General features: G+C 41.9%; 1 protein-coding gene across 2 annotated transcripts in view; it reads right to left on the bottom strand.

The window, feature by feature from the left end:
- RNF145 (ring finger protein 145) overlaps positions 1-5,575 on the bottom strand; it is a 65,326-nt gene extending 59,751 nt beyond the window's left edge. Inside the window, exon 1 of one of the 2 annotated variants that reach the window (XM_027084412.1) lies at positions 5,258-5,575. Coding sequence is in view for 1 of the 2 variants with exons in the window: in XM_027084416.1 (XP_026940217.1) it covers positions 3,738-3,801 (64 nt within the window). In the remaining variant the exon portion in view is untranslated. Of the gene's footprint in view, positions 1-3,737; positions 3,817-5,257 lie in introns of those variants that run through there. The other variant, XM_027084416.1, reaches the window with a different exon arrangement.
- Positions 5,576-15,599: the final 10,024 nt, after the last annotated feature.

Here is a 15,599-nt window from a genome sequence, read left to right as displayed (position 1 = left end):
AGGACTAATGATAATTCTAGATTGTTGGCTCTGACAATATTCTTTTAAGAACTTTGCTGAGAAAGCAAAACACACTTCTAGCTTTGGCAGTAATTTCAGACATTACAGGACAAATGAAAACATTGATTTCTGAAGAAAATTATAGTGACAGATTGCTATGCTATGGTTAAATATTTGTCAGTATTTCCATTTCACCCTCTAATTTTCATAGCTTCCTAGCTCAGATAGCTGGGGGAAAAAAAGGCAGCTCAACTTAGCAAACGATTAATATAAGTTTTTCAATCACTTAAAAACTGATTTATTATATATCATTCCCACTACCCAAATGTTATGTATATCCTATCAATAATGTAGAATTAACATTTTTATAAATAAGAACTATAATTCTGATTACTTTAAAAGAACAAGACTGCTTTAATAATTTTCCTACATAAGAAAAAGATAATATTGTGAGAGAATCACAACCAAATAGCTGTGTCCTAAGGAGAAAAAAGCACTGAGAAATAAAATCTCTAATCAACATTTATTACAAATTATGCCATTTAGGAACCTAAATTTCTCAAAGCTCATGATATCATAAAGAAAAAAATATATATTCTGGGAAGAAATACACCAAAATATTCACATTAACATCCTTCCAACAGTGGCCCTGGCGTGGTTTTTATTTCCCTCTATCTTTTTCTGTTTGCTAAATGTTTCAGTATACCCATGTATTATTTGGTGGGGAGCAGCCAACTTGAAAAAATAAATTCTTGGTAAAAAGTGTAATGTAATGTGCCTAAGCTAACTAGATGACTTAAGGAAATACACAGAAAATAACTACTTACTCTGGTGGTCAAACTGATAACTGAATGCACTCTTGGAGTTCATTTCAAAGTACACAAATGGGGCTTCCCTGGTGGCGCGGTGGTTGAGAGTCCGCCTGCCGATGCAGGGGACACAGGTTCGTGCCCCGGTCTGGGAAGATCCCACATGCCACGGAGCGGCTGGGCCCGTGAGCCGTGGCCGCTGAGCCTGTGCGTCCGGAGCCTGTGCTCCACAACGGGAGAGGCCACAGCGGTGAGAAGCCCGCGTACCGCAAAAAACAAAAACAAAATACACAAATGATAGATTTTTCTCACAAACCACCAGTCACCAGTGTGACTGGACCTAGGTAAAAATATCACTGACAGGCTTTATTCTATAATGGAAAAGTATTTTTCCATATTCTAGAATCCAATATAAATCACTACTGCTTTTGTAAGTAACAACAACAACAAAAAGAGACAATTACTGAGTTAATATTTGTGGTCCAGGATTTTGCTGGTGGCGCAGTGGTTAAGAATCCACCTGCCAATGCAGGGGACACAGGTTTGAGCCCTAGTCTGGGAAGATCCCACATGCCACGGAGCAACTAAACCCACGTGCCACAACTACTGAGCCTGCGCTCTAGAGCCCGCAAGCCACAACTGCTGAAGCCCGCAGCCCTAGAGACCATGCTCCGCAACAAGAGAAGCCACCGCAATGAGAAGCCTGCACACCGCAACAAAGAGTAGACCCCACTCATTGCAACTAGAGAAAGCCCGCGCGCAGCAACGAAGAGCCAACGCAGCCATAAATACATACATACATACATACATAAATTTTAAATATTCGTGGTCCATATGTATTTCATCTGACTTAGAGCCTTTGTACGTTTTTAATGTTTTCGTTATTTTTAACTGTGCCCACTTCACTATTTATTGTAGCTCTTACAGGGGTAAAGAAAAAATTTAAACCAATCTTGCATTAGAAATCAAAATTTGAAATGCTAAGGAAAAAATCTCCCAGTTCTTACAGAGGACCATATTTCTATTACAAAAGGCCATTATCAGAATGGTATACATTCCCTCTTAATTACCACTACTTCTGCCTCACAAACAGAAGAATAAAAAGAAAATCTTGGGTTCCTAAAGCTATTGATACAGAAGAACGTCCAAGACAGATCCCTAAACTCTACTGCCTGCAGAGAACGAAATATCCCCTTTAATAACAAATATATTGCTTACTAAATGTTTCATTTATTTCTGTATATGAGTGATATTTCAGTACATCGCTGGCAAACTGGCCATGTATAGGGAGGGACATGGAGGAAACAAATTTAACACATAGAAAACCAAATCTAAAATGTTACCCACAAGAGCTGTGGAAACAAAAGAGGGGGGAAAAAAAAACACATTTTGAACCTTTCTACAGCAGAAGTGCCACATGATAGGGTGGTGACCATCACAGATAAATACCATACACCACACTCCAGCACCACACACTAAACCAACACCTAAACAAAATGTTGAAATATATCTTACTTGCAGATACCTGAAATCACTCACACGTGCCAAATGACTAACTTAAAAACATGAAATAAAAATGGAGCCTTCTCTACTGGGGTAAAGAGATTATTATACCACTAAGATGTTTGGTTCAAGCCTAATTTATCTTTTTCTTAGATTTGTTAGTGCTAATGAGCATATTCTAAGTCAGAGGGAGCTCAAAATTCTCTTAAAACCAAAACAATACCAAATAAGCCTCAAAAATAAGCACAAGAGCTGAAGGCAAAGAAAATTCAAAGGCCTGACACTCTCTAAAGCCAAATATATAAGATACTTCCTGCCTTGTTCAGTTACGTACATTTTGCTTTCTGTGCATGATTTTTTTTTAACATCTTTATTGGAGTATAAGTGCTCCACAATGGTGCACCAGTTTCTGCTTTATATCAAAGTGAATCAGTTATACGTATACGCATATCCCCATATCTCCTCCCTCTTTCGTCTCTGTCCCACCCTCCCTATCCCACCCCTCTAGGAGGTCACAAATGTGCATGATTTTTAAATTTCCTCCTTGAAATGTGGAAAGAACTGGGAAAGTAACACTCCACCACACCATCTCAGAAAGTAATGAAAACTAAATGCGACTCATAGATGCTTTACACAGTAAAACAGCTTTAAAGAAAAAAATCCATCCTTTCTTTCCAATAACGGCAAAAAAAAAAAGGCTCAACAAAAGCTAACCAAAAAGAGGACCAAACGATTTCATTAAATGACATTCCCAGGCTTGGAAGCAGCAAATTGCTACTTACAAACACAAGAATGCCCTGTACAAGTATAACATTGCACAGTTCATCCTTCATGTTTGTGGTTAGGAAACACAGGGGGCCTCATTCTACACTTCCCTGAAAACACTACATTTTGGTTTTGAATATGAAGAAATCAAACAAATCATCAACAATATGAAAAAACCTAAGTTTTTAAAGTCATAGCTCTTCTCATCTGCTGAAGAATTATGTTAAATAAGAAAAAGAAATGAAAATGTTATCTTACCCAAAAAATGAACAGAATTCACATCTCCTGGACAAAACAAAGAATGCCATATAATCCAATTTAAAATTATTCAGTAGAGTATTAGATAATTTAATGCCGTAAGTTTTTACACCTTTTTCCCTCAGCACAGAAGAAAAACTATCATTCATCATCAATCCCCTTTCTTTGTCCAATCCAATTTGAAAAACAAAACAAAATTCTACCATCAGCTAAAGCCAATCTTCAGAAAGACAGATTTTCTGGCTGTCCATATCCCTGAAAATGTCAGAGGGCAGAGCAAAAACCTAAAATCATAAGTAAACTCAGCCAAAAACTTAGATACCAGGGAGAAGAACGCACTTCTTACATAAGCATTGGCACACGTTTTAAATATAGCTGGTCCTCCCCACTCCCACTCATTGCTAGCTAACTTTGTATGTACCTGATTTCCACATAAACTACTAGCAATTCTGTGGCTTCTGGTCATCTCCAAATCGACAGAGATAGGGAGTCCACTCTGAATACAAGGGCCATCCTTCAACTTAAGCAGCCAGACAGAGGAAATAAAAACTGCTATCTCTGTCATTGGGCACTCAGCCTGGGTCATGACTGCAGCACCGACAGCTCATCCTTTGGGCAGGATTCAAGATTCACCAGAACTGCACAGTCCGTATTTTAAAAAATAAAAAGACACACAGTCCCTCTCCTTTCCTTTCAAACTAGTTTCCTGTTTACTGCAGACTGAGATGCAAAGCCATCCATTAATCTTTGATGCCTTCTCACTGCAAAGCCCCCTTCCTCTCTCCCCGCACCTCCTCCCCCGCCCCCCACGCCTGCTGATCTCAGTTGCGTTTGAACTATAGTAACCCCAACCCAGCTCGCTGCAAAGCAGGCGCTGCCGCGGGGCTAAGGGATTACGTCCACAAAAACTCTGCCAGGAGAGAGGCCCGTGCCAGGGAGCTCCCCTCCTGTCTGGCCAAGGGTGCTGGCTCCGCCGCGCCACGCACCAAAAAGATTCTGAAGAAAGACACGGGCGAAGTTCTTCATCCCTGAACAGAAAGGGGACCCATTGATGAAGGAGGGCAAGGGTCTCGGGGTCCTTGGTTGGTAAAAGCATAAGTGGAGGGGGATGCAGAAAGGATGGCAAACGAGAGAGTAAGCGATGGGGACAAAAAGGGATGAGGACCTCTTTTACTGTAAAAAAAGGACTGACAGACGCGATGCAGAGCAAATGGGTCCCCAATTGAAGAATGACTTGGCAGGCCTTTCCGCACCCCCAAACAACCTCAAACCGAATGAAAGGGGAGAAGCTGAGTTTGGGGCTGCGTAAACCGAAGAAGACTAGGGTGAAATAAAAGAGGGAGGGAAGCTTGTGAGCAAAGTGGACAAAAACGAAAAAGAAGGAAAGTTGGAAGTGGGAACTGGAAGAAAGGAGCTAGAAAGGAGCAGCTAGGAAAGGGGCAGCTCAGGAAGGGGCTTACAAAAGGCCCCGAAATGGGGTACTGGAGAGGCGATGGGGGAGCGCTCGGAGTGAGGGCATCTTAGGAATGCCGGGGGAGATGAGAGATAGCTCCGGGAGGGTGGAGGGTGGAAACGCGGCAGACAAGGCCCGGGAGCCGGGAAAGGGGGCTCTAAGCTGGGCCCCGGGAGGGGAGGGCAGAGTCGGAGACAGCCTAAGGGGGGGCCAGGAGGACGGCGGGAGGGACTGGCGGTTGGGAGGGAGAGAGGGGCGCTGCGGGTGAAGAGGGGATGTGGATGCCGCCGAAGCTTGGGAGAAGAGGAGGGAGGCGAACGGGGGAAGGGGAGAAGGGGGAGAAGAGGACAGAGCGGGCGACTGGATGGGGGAAGGGAGGAGGGAAGGGGAAGCGGGGTAAGAGAGGATGTGGCATGCGGACCGGGCACCGGGATAGGAATGGGCCGGCCGGGGCGGACGGCTCGGTCACCTCAGGCTGCGGCCTCCTTCCCCGCGGGGCAGCGCCGCCGGCGGACAGACGGACTCCGCAACTCCCCGGCTCTCTCGCCTGCCCTCCTCTTCTCCTCGGGCGGCGGCGGCGGGGGCCGGGACGGCGGGGCTCACAGCGGCGGCTCCTCCGCGCCAGGCCTTGGATGCAGCGTCTTGGGAGGCGGTGGCAGCGGCGGCGGCAGCGGCCCGACCCGTGCGGTCACCATCGTACGCGGCGGCAGGCGCTCGCGGGCCGAGCTCTTCAGCAGCCGGCGGCGGCCATAGCCTCCTTCGTTCACTCCTCCAGCCCCCGGCGCTCTGCGGCGGCTGTGGCCGGGCTCTCGCGTTCTGCGCCTGCGCGCGGCGCTGCCAGCGCGGCGCGCCCCTCCCCCGCACGGGCGCGCGCGCGCACACGCGGTCACTCGCAGTCTCTCTGGCCGGGTGGTTCCCGCGCCGCCTCCGGTAAGTGGGCGGGAGACACAAGCCTCCCGCAGCCCACACAGGCGGGCTCCCGCCGCAATGGAGACGCGTACCACGCCGACATCTGCACGCGCACTGTGACACGCGCCATTCTGACACGTGCTCTTTCACACTCCCCAAACATCAGGAGCCACACGCGCTCACACCTATACTTACCTGACAGGACCACGTGGGAGAGTTAGTTAGAAGGGTTGATCCTCACCCGATGCAGCCGCAGAGTAGCAATGATAACAGAATTTTTTTTAACCCCCTTACTGACTGGCCTAGACTGTCAACTCCTTAGCGTCAGAGACCACATCTGTGATGGCTCAGCAGTGCCTAGCACAGAATAGGCGCTCAATAAACTTCTGTTGAATAAGTGAGTGGATGTATGAATAAATGAATTAGACCTATTCACTATCTGTAATTTTAAAATTCCGACCCCTTGGTTTAAAGAATTTGTTCAAAGAATTTTACTGTAGTATGAAATCAAGTAGTATGTGTTTGTCTTTTAGTCCACAGTTAAAAACAGATTAGTGTACACACCCCCTTCCCAAGGTTAGGAAATCCATTTGTTCTGTCCAAGTCCTTAGCACTGACCAGCATTCCTACCTTAATTTAAATGTGAACACACCTTGTGCAGCAGGAACTGTTCCACACTTACCCAGGATACAAAGCCTGAAACACGTTGTGCACAGAATGAATCAAGGATGTTGCTGGTCTTCTGGGCTTTGGCAGGACTCCTTATTCTCCAGTTTTTCTACTTTCCTGCCTCACCACAACCCTCCACAAATGCCCTCTCCCTCGGCCCCTTCCCAAAAATACCCCTACACTGTTCCTTGCTTTGTCTTTGGTTAGTTCCTAGAGAGCCAGTTGCTACCAGAAACCAGTCTGGCCTTTGAGGTTGGCAATGCCTACATACACAGAAGATACACACCTAATAGTGGATAAAATGTTGCCACTAGATTGGAGCATCTTGAAATTGTAAAGCCTCAACTTCTGTGTGTTAGAAAAGAAATTAACATCCTTCAACCTAGATTCGTGTTGCCGGCTCTCCTTGGAAATTCAAGCCTCTGGCTTCTGTACTCTAAATGATAAATCCCCAATTCTGAGCAACCTTTGTATCTGGCTAAAATTGTAAATGCAAACTCAACATTTAGCAGATGTAATTCCTGTAGGCATCAATCAATCAAATTCAGAGTAACTTCCCTTCCACCAGTTTGATATCTCTACAGAAAACAAGTTTTTAAAATTCCTGGGAATTGCGTTAACTCTTTATAGCCCCCTTTCATCCTGGTGCCTTAGACTACTTAAGATTAATCGTGAAGCCTGCTACATTGCCAGGAGGCAGTTTTATGAGTCTCTTTATATAGCCTGGTAAATGAGAAATTACAGAGGCCACATGACTAATGACTGGAGTAGGAAACTGCCCAAGATAGCAAGGCCTTTCCTTTGATTTCCTCCCTGTTTTAACAATTTTACTACTGACTCAGTCAAGAAAACATAAGGCCAGAAACAAGATTACAATGAAGTCAAAACCTATATAAACAGATTCGAACTGGATTTATTTATTCTACTAGGGTGAATTACAGAATCTTGACAGTATTATTTTAGCATTGTTACTGGATTTGTGTGTTTTGTTTAAATGGAGGAGACGCCTACCTCAGCTCTCACCTTTCCCTTTTTAAAGGGAAAAACACATTGGTGCGAAGCCCTATAATCCTCACTGTAAGTTCTCTGGACTGGTAAAAGCAGGAAAAAGTCACGTGTCTTTTTCACATTTGATTTTTACAGCAGCTTCCTGTAAAACGCTGGAGCTCAAAACAAGCAAAGAAAATTACTCTGGTAATTAAAGGGTTACTGCTGTTATTGCTGCTAATCCAGTTTCGGGAAAGCTCCACATAGCCAGAAACAGGTAACCAAATCAAACTAAAGAGAAAAGCAGAGGGAAAAAGAACAGGGGGGTGGGGTATTAGAGAGGACTGCTCAAATAAAAGAAAGCAATCACAGTGCAGAGTAAGTACTTTCTAGAGGCACCCAAACCCACACAATCAGGAAAGGTCAGGAGAAAAACATGGTAAGTACCTGGAACCAAGCTTAAGGAAATACCCAAATGCCACAGCTTAGTCATAGAAGGAATTAGCTTCATGTGCTAGAAGGAAAGAAGTGGAGTGTTAATGACTATGGAATAGTCATAAACAGTTCAGGTTTCTAAAAGTTATCTTACTGTTCACTAACTGTATTCAACATGGAGGAGGAAGTCAGTTCCAAGTTTGGAAGAGCGCATATTTTTTACAGTTGAAGCCATTCCAAAAGGCAAGTCTCTGAATTCCTTATAGAACCAACTCTTGCTAATAATCACATAGAAATACTCCTTTGGTTCCAACCTGCAGATAAGCGGTGGCCAGTTATGCCCTGCCTTTTAGATCCAGAGATAAAAGCTCATATACCAGACTTCACATAATGGGGCCAAAATCCAAAGAACTTGGATAGCCAACATTGGAAATACGGGGAAAGGAAAACTTTCATGAATTCACTTATTCACTCACTTTATTCATTCCTGATGGTTTCTGGGAACTTCAAGGGTTTTCTCTGTCCAATTCAAAGAGTTAACTCTCTAGAATAGAAGAGTCTTGATATATAAAATCTCATTCAACCTGGCACCTCCACAGTTTGATTTTGAAAGCCAATTCTAAGAGAAAAACTATAGTTTTCTCCGGTAACATGGGTCAGTAAAGGGGAGAGTCACTCTTTTTGAGATATAATTGAGATATAATTCACATACCATACATTACACCTATTTTAAATTGTAAAATTCAGTGGGTTTTAGTATATTTACAGAGTTGTGCAGCCATCACTGCCATCAATCTTGGAACATTTTCATCACTATCTCCCTTCTGAAAAAATCCCTGCATCCATTAGGAGGTCACTCTCCCTTCCCCCTAGCCTTAGGCAACCACTAATCCTTCTGTCTCTACAGATTTGCCTATTCTAGGCATTTCGTATAAATGAAGTAATATAAGATGTGGCCTTTCACATCTGGCTTATTTCACTTAGCATGATGTTTTCAAGGTCCATCCATGTTGTAGCATATATAGGTACTTCATTTCTTTTTATTGCCAAATAAAATTCTATTGTTTGAGTATACCACATTCCATCTATCCATTCATCAGCTGATGGACATTTGGGTTGTTTCCACTTCTTGACTCAGAAATAGAGCTGCTATAAACATTCATGTACTATAAGCTTTTGTGTGAACAAATCTTCATTTGCCTTGGGTATATACTTAGGAGTAGAATTAAATTGCTGGGTTATATGGTAACTCAATGTTTAACTTTCTGAGGAACTGCCAGACTGTTTTTCAAAGTGGCTGCTCCATTTTTACATTCCCACCAGCAGTGACAAGGAAAGATTTACTCTTAGATTCAGATGCCCCCTACTTGTTAGATGTGGGACCCTGCGCCAAGTATACAAACGCCTCCATTTGTCATCTGTAAACAGGAATAATGATAGTATCTACTTCACAGGGTTATAATGAAAAATAAATGAAACGATGTATGCTAATATTCCTGGTACAAAGTAAGCCCTCAGTAAGTGTTATTAGTTCCCTTCCTTCTGCCTTTGGTATTTGGTTGGCAACATTTATTCTTTAATAAAGTCAGATAGAGATAAAATTATAACTCCCTATTAACAATGCGATGCATACACATAGTTGGTGCTGAGTAAATATTTTTCATGGATAGTTGGAAAATCAATAGCACTTGTATATTGTTTTTTTTTGTTTGTTTGTTTTTTTGCGGTACCCGGGCATCTCACTGTTGTGGCCTCTCCCGTTGCGGAGCACAGGCTCCAGATGCGTAGGCTCAGCGGTCATGGCTCACGGGCCTAGCCACTCCGCAGCATGTGGGATCCTTCCAGACTGAGGCACGAACCCGTATCCCCTGCATTGGCAGGCGGACTCTCAACCACTGCGCCACCAGGGAAGCCCTGTATATTGTTTTAATACCAAAATAAATTTATTTTTTTCTACCTCTTGTGGAACTAAGACCTAGACTACAGGAGGAAAAAGCATAGAAACACATCAGCTTTTTGTTTGGTCAAGATTTTTTAGATTTTCCCTCAAACATTTTTTTTTTATTTCCCCAACTTTTTATTTTGAAGTGTTTCAAATATACAGAAAAATTAAAAGAATATTACAATCATCGCTCACACACTCACCATCTAGAATCAACAATTGTTAAAGTTTTGAGCATTTGCTTTATCTATATGTGTGTGTCTTTTGTTAAGCTATTTGAGAATAAGTTGCATACATCAACACATTGCACCCCTAAATGCTCTAGCCTGCCTCTTCTAAAAATAAGAGCTTTTTCCAATATTACCAAATGCCATTACCACACTTAAGAAGATAAGGTATAAGTCCCTAAATCTTTTACTGTCCAGCCAATACTCAGTTTTTCCAAGTTCTCCTTGAAATATCTTTTACAGATAACTAGAACAAAGATCCAGTCAAGATCTTTTCTAACCTAGATCCAATCAAGTTTCACTCATTGCCTTATTGTTATGTCTTACAAGCCAGCTTTGCTTTTAATCAGTCTGAGCACTTGTGACTATTTTGAATCTCTAACATCAGCAGAGAAAAAAAATGTTTTGTTGTTGTTTTAAGATTTAAGCTCAGCTGGTGTACCTCTATCCTACCCAGCCACCTTCTTTGTCTTGATTCTGAGTAAGCCTGAGATGGTTAATAGTATAAAACTGTGTGTTACTTTTGAAGCATGATAATATCCAACTAAACAGAATGGATATTGATTGTCGTAGACATTACTTATTTTGCCTCCTCAATATCTATTTCTCTCTCTCTCTCTCTTTTTTTAATACTACCTTGAATGTTCTAGCCATGTAGCCTATTGGTTATTGGCCATGGATGGATCCATCAGTTTATCCTATCTCCCATAGTGATTAGTCCAGGGAAGGATCCATGACCCAAGTCAAGCCAATCAGGGAAGACACAATAGGGCTTATGACTGAACTATTGAGAGAGTAAAGTTTCTCTTTCCTGCTAGACCTAAAGAAGGAATCCTATAATTTCATGGACTACAGGCAGCCATCCTGGATCCAAAAGGGAAGAGCCAGTCTGAAAATTTTCCAGAGGAAGTAAAAGAACCCGAGGCGTAAAAAGAAACCAGGACCTGGTCACAGTGTATAAGCACTGATCTAAGCCTCATCTGCAGCCAGCATGTCCACCCCCTATTCTTTAATTATATTAGTCAATAAATTATCTTTTTTGCTTAAACCAGTTTGGGTTGTGTTTTCTGTTATCTGCAGTGAAAAAAGTCCCAAGGCCTTCAATCCTTTTAATTTGCTGATCAGTATAATATGCTGTTATGAAGATAAGGAAGTAACTACAAAAAATGATGATGATAAGTACAAAGAAACACAATTGTACAACTGAACAAGTTATTGAGAAACACAGCCATTTAACTACTATCCAGAAATAGAACCTTGCTAATACTCAGAAGTCTCCCATGTGGTCTTTCCTATTCAAAACTGTCTCAGTACCACAAAGGTAACCATTTTTCTGATGTAATATAGTGACTTTCTCTTCTTTGTTTGACCACCTAAGTATGAATCCCTAAATACTGTAGTTTCCTTTGCCTGTTGGTGAATTTTTTATACATGAAATAATATGGTAACTGTTGTTTTGTGTCAAGCTTTTTCTGCTTTACATTGTGTTTGAGATTCAGTTATATTCTTGGGTGAAACTGCAGTTCATTCATTTTCACTTCAGTATAGAATTCTATCTTATGAGTATAACACTATTATTTATTTATTCTTCTATTTATGAACATTTGGATTCAGGAACACCCAAATTCCAGTTTGATGCTACTATGAATGATGCTGATATCAACACTTCTGCAGTTGTCTCCTGGTGCACATGTGCACACATTTCTCTTGAAGAGAACTGCTGGCCCAAGGGTCCGCAGGTGTTCAACTTTCTTAGATAACTCCAAACTGTCTTCCAAGATGTTTGCACCAATTTACACTCTCAACAGCACTCTGTCAGGGTTCCTATTACTCTATATTCTAGACTGCAATTAAGATTGTCAGTCCTGGGCTTCCCTGGTGGCGCAGTGGTTGAGAGTCCGCCTGCTGATGCAGGGGACACGGGTTCGTGCCCCGGTCCGGGAGGATCCCACATGCCGCGGAGCGGCTGGGCCCGTGAGCCGTGGCAGCTGAGCCTGTGCGTCCGGAGCCTGTGCTCCGCAACGGGAGAGGCCACCACAACAGTGAGAGGCCCGCGTACCGCAAAAAAAAAAAAAAAAAAAAAAAAAAAGATTGTCAGTCCTGTTAATTTTAGCCATTCCAGGGGAGTTTTTAGCTTGCATTTCCCTAATTGCTGATGAGGTCAAGTATGTTTTCATATATTTGGTGGCCTTTTATATTTCCTCTTTTGTGAATTGTTCAAGTCTGTTACCCAATTTCCTCCTGGGCTATTTATCTTTTGCTTTTTGTTTCATAATCCTTTGTATATTCTGAATGCAAACCCCTTGTTAATTATATATGCTGCAAAAATCTTCTTTTGTTCTGTAGCTTCCCTTTTCATTCTCTAAGTGGTATTTTTTTTTGATGAACATAATTTATTCATTTAAATTTAATATTTTTATGTTTAATACTTGTTTTAAGCGTGTTTTCCTCCTTCTCCATAGAGCCTTCCCTGTCATAAATCAAGTGTACATATCTGAGGAGCTCTGTTTCTGAACTTTCTGTTCCAAACAACTGATTTGTTTGTCTATGCTTGTGCCAATACCAACAGTTTCAATTACTCTGGCTAAAGAAGAAGTCTTGATATGTGGTAGAACAAGTCTTCGCACCAGGTTTCCTTTCTTCTGTTTTGTTTTCTTCAAGAGGATCTTGGCTCTTTGCATTTTCTTATCAATTTTGGAGTCAAATTTGGAATTTTGGCTTGTTGAGTTTTCCAAGACACCACTGAGATTTTAAGTTTTCAGCATAGAGGTCTTGCATATCTTTTATTACATAAATTCCTAAGATATTTGAGGATTTTTATGCTATCACTAATGATAATTTAAATTGTATTTTGTTAGACTTTGAGGATATAACAGTACATCTCAAGAGTCCCTGCCTTCCAGAACTTCCAGTCTCATGAGGTTAAGGACAAACACAGAAATGGCTTTAATACGAAGTGGACTGCCTTGGTTATGACAGGTAGGCAAAGGTTACCATGGAAATACAAATAAAAGAGATTAGCCCATTCTATGGGGTCATGGGGTGAGAGGAAGGGAGAGACATTCTAAGTGTTGAAAATAGACAAGGGTCAGCTAGGTGAGTAAAAGGTAAGGCAAACAGAGGGGGAGGAGAGAACATACTTCACACACACATTTCAGAATGGTAAGATGGAACACTTCCTACCTCAGTGACAAATGAGGTGCCAAAACAACAGATTCAGAGACTAGCATAAGTATAAGGCAAATTCCCCCATGGCCATAATTTATAAAAGGAATGTGAGTCAACTAGTTCCAAGACTCTCCAATGCTCAACATCACTAATCATTAGAGAAATGCAAATCAAAACTACAATGAGGTATCACCTCACACCAGTCAGACTGGCCATCATCAAAAAATCTACAAACAATAAATGCTGGAGAGGGTGTGGAGAAAAGGGAACCCTCTTGCACTGTTGGTGGGAATGTAAATTGATACAGCTACTATGGAGAACAGTATGGAGATTCCTGAAAAAACTAAAAATAGAGCTACCATATGACACAGCAATCCCACTACTGGGCATATACCCTGAGAAAACCATAATTCAAAATGAGTCATGTACCACAATGTTCATTGCAGCTCTATTTACAATAGCCAGGACATGGAAGCAGCCTAAGTGTCCAGCAACAGATAAATGAATAAAGATGTGGCACATATATACAATGGAATATTACTTAGTCATAAAAAGAAACGAAACTGAGTTATTTGTAGTGAGGTGGATGGACCTAGAGCCTGTCATACAGAATGAAGTAAGTGAGAAAGAGAAAAACCAATACTATACGCTAACACATATATATGGAATCTATATACATATTTGAATCACTTTGCTATACACCTGAAACTAACATGACATTGTAAATCAACTATAAGTCAGTTAAAAAACAAAACAAAACGAAAAAAGCCAGCTAGCTTCCTCTACTTGAAGTAGCAGTAGCAGTAGGGTGCTGATTGTTCAGATTCTACAAAATAACTAGTAACCAGTGTGGAAGCAGCCTGCGCACTCTGCAACCAGGGCCCTATTCTAGTCACTGTATGCAGTAGTTTCCCAGAGCGATTAGAGAATCAGTGATACTGTGAGTCCTCTTCTATCAATTATATCACTTTCTGTTATATGTCCATATATCCTTTTCAATAAAAAGCTTCAGGTGGCCTCCACCCAGGTGGGGTCTGATGTAGCTGCTGGTTGACCACAGGCCTTCACACATGGAGAGAACTCTCACTTTTTGAACAGAGATGGAGGTATTTAACTAATCTCTTAACTAGACACATTCTAATTACAAATCAAGACTGTTATTTGTGACCTAAAATGAGTAGCACTGTCCATTAATTAAGATGTCTTGGGATTTGCCCAAGTTTGCATTGGAGGGCAGGGCAAAATTAGCTCTTCTGAATAAAAATGCTAAGGGCTAGTGGGTGACAAAATTGGGTTGTGCTTTGACTACATCACGAATATTGCTAGGTATGCCCAGAAAGTGAAGTACATGCAAGAAATGACAAGCATACAATTATGACAGGATCTCAGATTTACAGAGGGAAAGTGGGGAGAGATAAGGTAAACTGGGGTCTATTTGGGAGTTAAGGAAAGACTTTCCAAGCCATACTATGGAGTTTGGACTTTAACAGGAAATGGAGCACCGCTGAGGAGTTATGTGCAGGAGAGTAGTTTGTATTGGGCATTCACTCTGCTCTAGGTTCTGTACTAGGTGGTTTACATGAATTATCACACTTAATCTCACAAAAACCCTAGGAAGTAGATAGGATAATTATCTCCATCCTTAAAGTGAGGGAACTGAGGTAGAGAGAGGTCAGGTAACTTGCCTGATGTCACACAACTAAGTAGTCAAGAGCAGAGCTCAGTGGTGCTTTGTGACCACCTAGAGGGGTGGGATAGGGAGGGTGGGAGGGAGGGAGACGCAAGAGGGAAGAGATATGGGAACATATGTATATGTATAACTGATTCACTTTGTTATAAAGCAGAAACTAACACACCATTGTAAAGCAATTATACTCCAATAAAGATGTTAAAAAAAAGAACAGAGCTCAGATTCAACGCAGACACATCTGGGTTGGTTGTGTTGTGTCCCTGACCACACTGTACCCTGACCTCTGTTGGACTGACTGTACCAGAGAGCTAATTGAGTTTGTTCACGAGGCACATCTCAGAGTCTAGAACACAAACTCCGCTGGTCTCCCTTTGGTAATGAATACATTGGTATTAGTTTTCCCTAAACTATCTATATAAACCGGAAGGAGAGTAACACTTCAGGAGTATTCCCCGTGAGCACTCTTTGATGTCTGTACAAGGTTGCACAAATTGAGAAAGTTTGCCTTGGGCCATAGACTTCAGAGTACAGTGTGGAAAATTGCCTTTTCTTAAATAGGAAATAGAGATGGTGGTTAAGAGAGTGGAGTCGGGAGTTATTCCACCTGGATTCACAGCCTGGTTCTGCCACTTCCCAGTTGTGTGAGTTTGAGCAAGTTATTCAACCTTCCTGTGCCTAATTTCCCATGTAATAACACCTACCTTGTAGATTAAATTTTATACACACACACACGCACTATACATATATTGCTTAGAACAAGGCCTAGCACAAGAAAAGCAGCAGT

This window comes from Aethalodelphis obliquidens, unplaced genomic scaffold (assembly GCF_003676395.1).
Source record: "Aethalodelphis obliquidens isolate GAN/ISIS:26980383/991018 unplaced genomic scaffold, ASM367639v1 scaffold52, whole genome shotgun sequence".
Classification (NCBI taxonomy): Eukaryota; Metazoa; Chordata; class Mammalia; order Artiodactyla; family Delphinidae; genus Aethalodelphis; species Aethalodelphis obliquidens.
The sequence above is the reverse complement of the archived record's forward strand: the minus strand, read 5'-3'. Positions and strand labels throughout refer to the sequence as shown.